The sequence below is a fragment of the Phyllostomus hastatus genome, unplaced genomic scaffold, assembly GCF_019186645.2.
Source record: "Phyllostomus hastatus isolate PE091 unplaced genomic scaffold, TTU_PhHast_1.1 phas_contig_34, whole genome shotgun sequence".
NCBI classification, from domain to species: domain Eukaryota; kingdom Metazoa; phylum Chordata; class Mammalia; order Chiroptera; family Phyllostomidae; genus Phyllostomus; species Phyllostomus hastatus.
The window spans coordinates 12,153,415-12,163,084 of record NW_025333857.1 but is presented as its reverse complement, the minus strand read 5'-3'; the positions used below and the strand labels follow the sequence as shown (position 1 = coordinate 12,163,084).

Genomic DNA, 9,670 nt, shown 5'->3' with positions numbered 1-9,670 from the left:
ATCTTTTAAACTTATCAGTGAATTGAGTATAATCAAAGAAGAAGTGGCTGTGAATTTTCATTTTTGCCTGCAAGTATTAGATTTAAAACAAGACTTCTAAAATGAACTTAAAGGCTTAGGGAACACTCAGTTTTTGAATTGATCATTTCAATATATTTAATTAATTAAAATCCAATTATTAGACAAGTCCTTTTAGTGCACAAGTTTTCCTCAGACATGTAAAAGCTCAAGTGACATGAGAAGCATGCAATAAATGGTAGGTATAATTAACGGTAACTCCTGCTGCCCCTTTGTTCCTTTGAATTCTCCCAGTGAAGTTTCCACGACCACATGTCAGTTCTGGAGTTCCTGAGAGTCCCGATTAGCTGAAGGTAAGGAGTATCCCAAAACCAAAACAATGCTTTTCTTAGAGTCAATTTTATTACTATTCTATTTCACACAGAGGAGACTTAGTTACATAGAGTGATATTCTATGAGTTGATTACCAGTAGTAGAAGGACAAAGGTGTGGAAAGTGTAACATGAACACTATAAAGAAATTCCCTTTATCAGAGCGAAGCCCATGTGACAGAAACATGTTATTCCAAACAGCCTTTGTACAAATAAATATAGCATTCAGTCTATGTACAGACATATTCACAGAGAATAAACTGACGCAAACTTTCCATCCATCTCATTGTCCAGTGAAAATGGCTCATAATAAACAAAACACACATAAAATGACAAAAATAATTTGGAATTTCATCAACTGGATTTTTGTAGGGATAAAGACAGGGGCTCAAATGCCCCTTGAAAATGGAGGCAAACTGGAGAAGCATAAGATGACATCTATCCCTAAAAAGATCCTTTACAAAAATGGCTTTCTGATAATTTTAGTGTAACTTACCCAAAAAACAGTTGAGATGTTTTAGGGCAAATGTCTATGTGGAGGTCAATGTCAACATGTCAGTTTTAAAAATGTGCAAACAACACAAGTTCAATTTATTTATTTTTAGTGCTAGCAGCAACTTCATGATACCAGGAAGGCAGCTTTTGCTCTTAGTTTTGATGGCTCTTTGAGGATGCACATTGCTTTGAGTTGAGCCTGTTGCTTTTGAAGTTTTTCAAACTCAAGCTGGAAACATCCAGGCTGGCCGTAGGGCACAAGTATGGACTTCTACGCAGGGTTCGACAGGGCAATATATCAACAGAGGCTCCCACTTCCACAAAGGGTGTCTCGCCCTGTGGAGAAACTCTTCAGACCACAAACAGCCCTAAGAGGAACAGCATTGGCTCCGGGTCCAGGCACTCTTTCTTTAGGGCAGATGGACATTTATGCAGAAAATTTTTGGGGTCATCCAATTTAATATATGCATTTATGCTAAATCAGTAATTCAGTTACCCAGTTGCGGTGAATATTTCTAAGCTATTACTTGGCCTTTAGTCATTTTTTAAACTTTCACTCAAATTAAATGAACAGTCGTGATAAAGGGAGACACCAGAATTTTTAGTTGCGCGGGCATCTGTGTATACATCATACTAGGTCAGAAATCGTGTATTTTAGCAGAAAGGGAAAAATCCCCAATGCATTATGAAGTCTGCAGTTTTATCTACCTTCCCATGGAAGGTTTTTAAAATTTAGGCATAAAACATTATTGGTAGGTTGTGTCTCTCTTTTTGCCATTTTTATAAGGGAGCTTCTTAGAATCATCCTGTATTTGTATAAAAACTGAAATAAATTTCCCAGGCATATATTGCTAATTATCCATTTCACTGTCCCTGTGGATAGACCTTACTTTACATAACAAATGGATTTCTGAAAAGCAATAAATCTATCATTTTAAAAAAGGGAGATTTTCAATATAGTATCAAAACTTGCTAGCTAAAGGATCTGTGTAACAAGCTATTTTGAAAATGAAGAATGCTTTTGTGAAACAATTTCTTTGATCTTCAGAGTTTTGTTAAACTGCACATCTAAAATTTATGTAGGTTAAGATTGTCTAGGACAATAATTTAATGCAGTAAAAAATAGAACAGATAAACTTCCATTTTACAACAAACAATACAAAACAGGAATGACTCATGGACTGCTTATTGACTGGCTATGTTCAGAAGCCCTGAATATGTGCATTATTGGTATTTTATGGCTTTAATTAAGACAATTGTCTGTTATGAATTACTATAAAGTGCAACATTAAAAATTAAAAAAAACAAAAAGGCATCCATTGTCCTTCAGTTTTATCCTGATGATAAGAATTGAAGATTTGTTTAATTAAATGTCAAGGAATTATCTACTCTTAATTCATGCATGTAATTTTTTCCTTAGAACAACTTTATTCAGGATCCAGACTTCATTCATTCTTTTTGTGTGTGTGACATGATTTTAAAAATATTCTCTTTTGGTTAGGTGAGTGTTTTAGAACACTGTCAGTCTCAAGGCCTTTGCTACTTACATACAGATTCCTTATAAAGGAACAGGCAACGTAGTGTGTGAGAATGCAGGAGCAAATTCCCATCCTTTTGGTGAACTACAGCCCACTTTCTTGGGCCAGGACATCAATCAACAACATCACAATTCCCATCCAATCTTTCACACAAGGAAGTAAATGCACTGCAATATTGAGCAATAAGACGAGGTCCAACCATTTCCCCTGTTTCCTATTTAAAGTAAAAATACAAATTCCCTTTGGTAAATCAAGGCAGGTGAGTGCAGGTCCAGAGTTTCTGAAGGATCTCCAGGGGTGCCTCCCCCATTCTGAGTACTTTGTGAGCTTGATCTCCCCAGGGCCTTATGATAACGCTGCACCCAGCATTCATACTTTTCACCGGCAGATAAATGCCTGTTGGTGCACCTAGGGTATTTCTGCAACTCTGCTGTCTCATGACTGTGAATTCTGTTCAGTTTAGTAGCAATTAGGAGTGATTCTCCCACCCTCCAAGAACTAGTCAATTACACAAAATATAAGATGCCAGGGGCAGTAGTCTAGCATTTTTGAATATTCACATTCATGAGATGGAGAAACGCTCATTAAACTGGCCAAGTGCAAGTAAACGGGGGATGTTGGTGGTGAGAACCTTGAAGAGGAGTAATCACTGGGTCCAACATGGACTTGAAAATTCGGTGTGGGGTTAGAAATAAACAGGCTGAGATTTTATAAAGCCAAGTGCTTCATAGTAGGTAAGACCTATTTAAATGCATTGGGGCCAACTGAGAAAGGCACTGGTTTCATCCAAATGCCTTTGAAGAAAGATACAGGAATCATAGGGAATGCAAGATTAGCGTGAATTAGCAATGAAGGGTGACTTTCTAAAAGGTAAGGGCAGCAGAGGGGTGCAGGCACAGGGAGCAGTGTTAGGTTTGAGGCTGTAGTTCAGCCGTGTTCAGGATGTTATACTTGTGTCATGATTAGCGATAGGGTTCCATAATTTAAGAGCGACATAAAGCATTTAAAAAGGCTTAGTAGAAACTGTAAAAATTATTAAGAAGGTTAAGAAAAAATGACACAGAAATAAAAATCTAAAGATACTTTTGATGAATAAAGAGTCACACAGTGGTGACTCCTAACTGCGTCAGGGTAAACAGGAAAGAGTGCCCAGATGCAGTTCTTTTCTGCCAAAAAGAAAAAAAAATTGGTTAAGTCATCAACATGAAGGGCTTGGTTTCACCCAGAAGGAGACCTTTTTGATGCTGATGGTTGTTAGTGTTAGTAGTGGAAAGAACCATGTTACAGCAGGAACATCTGTGCTAGGGCCCCTCTCCCACCAAAGGGTTCTCCTTTAGATTATGGCAATCAGTTGCACAACCTTAGCAGAATCAAACCTTTAGCAAACTCCATGCAAATCCCATGACTCTCTATCAGACTTAGATATTTATCTGTTTTTTAAAAATTACTTACAGTGCTCCAGTCTGCTCGTCAATCATTTAGTGGAAGTACTTCGGTTTAGATAATTTGATGCTGCACAGTCTCTTACATGTTTGAACATAGTTGTCTATCCAGTCATAACGACAGGGTCATTTTTGTCCCTAAAAAACTGGCCAACTTGTGGACTGGTTTGTCCTGCCTAGCTCTTTCTCTCTTGAAAGAAAATTGTCACTGGTTGGGTTAAAGACCACGATGGAATGCAGGTGGTGCTGAGCAAAACCAATGCCCTACGTGTAGGAAGGCATGTAGAATGACAGGGCACACATTAAGGGGGTCTCAGTGGAAAGCATGAGTCACTTTCATAGCAAACACAGGTGTGCATGTGACTTCTACAGATGCCCAAATTCTCCATTTGCCACAGCCCAGTGAAGTGAAAGAAATACTGTGATGACATAACGCTAAATAGTGAAGTTTAGCTGGCTATGAGTGTAACCTTTATTGCTTTTCTTGTCTGCTCTACATTTCAAATAATGTGAAGCTGTGAGATTGAAAAAGAAACAGAAAGATACCGAGGCAAGAAGCTAAAGCCAAATAGACAGTGAACCAGGGGCACATTATCTATCTTTCCCAAGGCCTTCTTGAGAAGGGAAAAATTTTTTTTATCTGGGACATAGACCTACATACAAAGTTCAGTGAAAGTGCTTCAGTTTAGATAATTGGATGTGGTGCATTCTCTTACATGTTTGAACATAGTTAAGATAGTTTTTTTAACCAGTCTTTTCTAACTCGTTAAATAAAAGTATGAATTTTGTAATTATTTAAAACTATTTTGTAAATTATTTTAAACTTGGGGATCTATATCATTGTGACACTGGCTTTCTTGGGAATCCCAGTAAAAGGAAATAATTTCTCCTTTCTTTCCTTTCCTTATTCTTTCTCCCATGAACTCTCTCTTAATGACAAGCCCTGATTGAAGACAATATAGTTGAGGAAGCTATTAGAGTTGAGGGTGTGTCTCTTGAAAATATTAAGCCAGGTGGTTATGTGAGATCTGGCTTAGCAAGAAGGAGCAAGAAGCATTAGCTTCTACAATGAGCTTTCAGGAATCGTTGATTTCTCCAGAAATCACCCTGAGAATGTTTTCCCTTTATTTCTTTTAGAACAGAGCTGCCTTTTATAATATGGCCACTTAATTAACAGAGTAACAATCTGCCCAGGGGCAAGGAAGTATGGCATCCTCATAATCTTGTGTGTGTGTGTGTGTGTGTGTGTAGATACAAGGAAGAAGGCATACTGAAGTTTTTTTGAAATGCTTGTCTTTTAGGTCATCAGAACCATGTCAGATATTCCAAGGTAGTAACTTCAGCAGAACACTTAACAGAGGTCCTATTTCCCCTCACTGTCTGCCTGACCAGCAGGTCTATTGTCATTTCCTTGGTCAGTTTTCTGTGAAGCTGGTGTGGGAGGAGGGCTTCCCTTCAGACCTCATCTCCTATCTCTCTGTTACAGAAGAGACAGTTTAAGGGCTGTGTGCAATGGTGGATAGTTTGCCAACCCCCTCCCTGCCTAGGAATGTATGTACATTAATATTATCAAATGCCTCATCAGCGAGACAGCTGTGTTTTGCTGAAGAGGCTCCAAACCACCTGATTCCTGTCTTCCCTAGAAAGTAAATAATAATGGCCCTTGTGAAGTGATACCTGTTAGAAGCCTTACAAAACATTTTTTCCTGAATATAGAACAGTCCCTGACTCTTTTCATAATCTGTGAAAAGGCTTTAGGATATCCTCCTGCATCTGACAAATTGATAAACAACCCTACCTCTTATTCCCTGCACATGTACTGTGCTTTCCTGCTCTGTCCTGCCTGGAAGGGTGCATAAATACCTTTGACCTGCAGCTCCAGTTCTTCAGAAGCTAAGCAGGTTCAGAGGGCAGCTGCATGCAGCACGGGCATTCCAGATGCAACTGAAAAGGTGCTGTTTGGTCATTCCCCTGTCCTGAGGCTGCCTAGGGCAACAGGGGAAGTGACAGCAAGCAAGACCTGCTTGGTTCACCATGGGTAAATGGAACCAGTTGGGTGCAGCTTATTTATTTTAGATTGAGCAGTAAGAAGTTGGCTCTTGAATTTTTGATAATATTTTATACCCTGCTCCAGGGAAGGGAAGAGATTATCTGCAGTCCAAATTTTTCCTCCTATACTTTACTGTTGTGTATTTTTTACTTCTCTATCTAGCATTAGGGATATGGCCATTTCTGTAAGGCTGTAAATCTATATTCACAGGGTGGGAAAATATATGAAGTGGGTACATACATGAATGTTGGTAAGTGCATGTGCACACAACAAACCCTACGAGGCCAGGGAGGAATGTTCCTTTTGGTTGTTGGTGAGCACGACTCCTTTTCCTTCACTAAGGCAATCTTGATGCTTCCTGCTTTTGAGTCCTGAATGTGATTGGGTCAGAGGGTGATGATATAGGTAATTTTGTGTAGGTACATATAGATCTGGTGTAAAGCTATACACACACACACACACACACACACACAGGCATGCAGAAAGGACACTAGAAATGAGCTGCTTAGGAAAGAAACTACGATGTGGAAAGTTTTTTTTTTGTTAATGATCTTAATGCTTTTAAAGATCTACTATTGTATCCTAGACACTTCTCTCTGGATTTATCCTAGCCCAACACATGGTCTCACAGACACATAGTGTGGAGACAGTGAGGGCAAGCAATGGGAGGGAGAAGGTGCCTGTGTGCCAGCCGGCGGGGGACACTGCAGTTGGACCTCATGTCACGCTTAGCGTACATCAATGAGGTGGGAACTGGGCCTTGAAATATTGTCTTCTCAAGTACAAATTTTTGGTAATGACCACAATATGCCCTATGAAATGGAGTTCTCAGGCAAGCAAAAAGCTCCATGGCTGCTTGGATGAGTTTCTGCTGTGATCTGGGAATTAATGGGAAGAAGTGAGGAGGCAAGGGGCACATCAGGAAGAGCTGGAGGAAGAATGGGGCTACACCAGACCTCCCTCGTCCTTTTTGGTTTCACAGTCTGTCTGTAGTGGAGTCCAAGTCACCTATTCAAACCTTCTTTCAAATAACAAACCAGTCAATAATATATATTCATGCAATAACCAACTCTGCTCCCCTCCAACTCATGCACAGCAAAAACAAGCAGAATTTTCAACTGAAAGTTCACTTATTCGTTCTCCTTCACTCCAATGAACTGGCACAAATTCTTGCCTCAATATAAAATTTTGCCCTTCCTGAATGAGATGCCAGTTTCTCTCACACAACTGAACACCAGACTGCAAAGTTGGAGAGACTTGCTTGCAAACCAGCCTCCTGGGGGTGCCACTTTGACTTCCTCCTTCCCCAGTGGGCTTCCACTGAGAAGTGCTTTTTTCTTGTGGGTGAAGAGCAATATGGGCACTGACTATTACTGTCATGCTCTGTGGAGTGAGCTGAGGTTTTGTGGAAGAAATAATGAGCTTGATCTGGGGCTGTCAGGTGTCCCTTCCTCTTTTTCTCAGCTGTGAGTCCTACATCCTGTCTCCCTCTGTTAGGGGGTATGTGCTCTTGACAGTCATAGCAGCGTCAGTGACACAATAAACCAGTGACAAGAACACACATGGTATAGATCCCCATATGTGGTGTGTGCCAACTTTGACATAGGATGAGTACCGAACAATGAGCCATCCTCTACTTTTTCAACTAATTTTAGGGAAAGCGTAACTTGGGGCAATAAAAGACTATGTATTTTTTTCATCAGCTTAGTTTGTCTGTTTTTTTCCCATGCTGGTTTTATTTTCTATTCACATAGATCTAAGAAATCAAACAGGTGTCAATCAAACAGAACCTGGGGGCACTGAATGAATGGAATGAAAATATCCCATGAAGGCTGAGTAAAGTCAGAAAATAAAAACCTTGGAGTGACTGGCTTGAAGCTATCGTGAAGAAGCTGTTGAGTATAGTTTTCAGTGTACTGTGTAAGCTAGAAAGAGTCCCAGATGGGTTCCTGATGGCAGGAGAGACAAGGTTGTTGCATGAACTTTAACTACACCCTGGTCTTGGCATCACTAGACATAGGACTCAGAAACCTTCCTGGTGTACAAATGCCTTTCCAAACATCTCAAAGCTGCCTCAGCTCATGCAGTATTGATTGGAGTCAGTTTAGTTCTATTTAAGGATAATGATTTCTTCAGACACTGAAGCCCCTTATGACCACACTGGAAGATGCTTTGAAGAACTATGCTGTTAACATTCCCATTAGGTGGCAAGTCTCACTAAGCGTCTCTACTGAATGGAGTTTCTTGTTATATGTCCAGGCTCTTTTGGCAGCATTTTGATTATATGTGAGCCCTTGGCATCAAAATACGTCTAAATGACAATCACAGCTAAACTTGCCTCCCTTCTGTTGATGATAATGAGACATGCATTGGAACAATATTGGTTCAGTTTACATAGTCTCGCTGTCCTAGAAGAGTGCTAATTTGGTTTGCAGTCACAGTTTCTACTTGCATGCTGGGGCAATATATACATTCATAAAAACCCCAAATAAACCTAACCCTGGTTACCTTCCTTTTGCCCCCAAACCAGTATCGACCCAGTCTGGGTTTTACCTCTGTCTATCCCAAGTAACCCTAGGGGTTTGGTGAGTGTACCCCAGTGGGGATGGGCAGAGAGTCTTCCCTGTTTGGCATGTGGAAATGTTTCAGAGGGCTCAGCTCAGGGCCCTACAGACCCTCTCCACTCAGCCCTCTCTCCCCAAACCTATTTCCCTAAAACACCCACCTTACCAGGCAGGATCCCAGTAAGTCCAAGGTAGGCTGAAGGTCACAGCAATGATTCCATTAGTTTACCTCTTGCACTTAAGAGGTAAAGCTCAGGCAGAAGCTTGATGCCCCTCTTCAAATAGGTATTATAAATATGCTAGAGCTATCCCTGAAAAGATGCATTTGTATTTTTATATATATAATTTTATATATATGATGTTTCTTTCTTTGTATTTGTATACAGGTCTGTATTACTCTATAGACATGGAAGGAGGGGTATAGTACAGGAACAGGCAGGGGGTGTTCATGTGCAACTATGTATAATATGTATACTTCATATGTATATACACAGCCTCTGTATTGTTTGCTTCATTACAACAAATGTACCTCCAACCCTCAAGGAATACCTGTCAGTGGTGAGTGGTGAGACACCTCAGATGGACAGTTCCCTGTCTCTTGAGCGGAGCCATTCCAGTGGGCCAGGGTGGATGCAACCTGTGAAGTGAGCAGGCCCATTGGGAGTCCACCCCTCCTCACGTCCGCCAAGGACGGACACTCCACATGCCTGGCGCTGTGTGCCAGCTGCCTCTCCTCAAGATGTCAAGGAGCCTAGAACCCAGAGCAGGGAGCGATCATCAAGATATGGCTTTTCATGCTAGATGGAGACCGGGCACACAAGAATTCTGTCTTCCAGGAGGACGCTGATCACAAGGAACACGAAGTAGAGGCCGAACATGATGAAGCCCAGCACTTTGTTCATCCGCCATTTGCAGAGGGCGATGGAGAGGATGACGAAGAGCAGCATGATGAAGAGGAGGACGATGGCACAGAAGAGGCCGTTGCTGCTGACCGCTACGGGCTGGAACCTCTGAATGATGGTGTACAGGAGCCAGGGCAGTGGGAGCCTGTGAGGGAGAAAAGAGGGTTGGCAGGCAAGCGGCAGGCGTGCTGAAGGAGGCCTATGACGAAACATCAGCTTCTTGGAATCTATAATCGGAAAAGGGTGTCTTGTTTGGCTCACTCTGCCTGGGGCATGTCTGGCCTAGGAAA

General features: G+C 41.1%; 1 protein-coding gene across 2 annotated transcripts in view; it reads right to left on the bottom strand.

The window, feature by feature from the left end:
• Positions 1–214: 214 nt before the first annotated feature.
• The window catches only part of SLC24A2 (solute carrier family 24 member 2), a 258,027-nt gene continuing 248,571 nt past the window's right edge, over positions 215–9,670 (bottom strand). For both annotated transcript variants that reach the window (XM_045840394.1, XM_045840395.1), the window contains one exon: positions 215–9,525. In XM_045840394.1, coding sequence (XP_045696350.1) covers positions 9,276–9,525 — 250 coding nt within the window. In that variant the 3' untranslated portion in view covers positions 215–9,275. The remainder of the gene's footprint in view (positions 9,526–9,670) is intronic.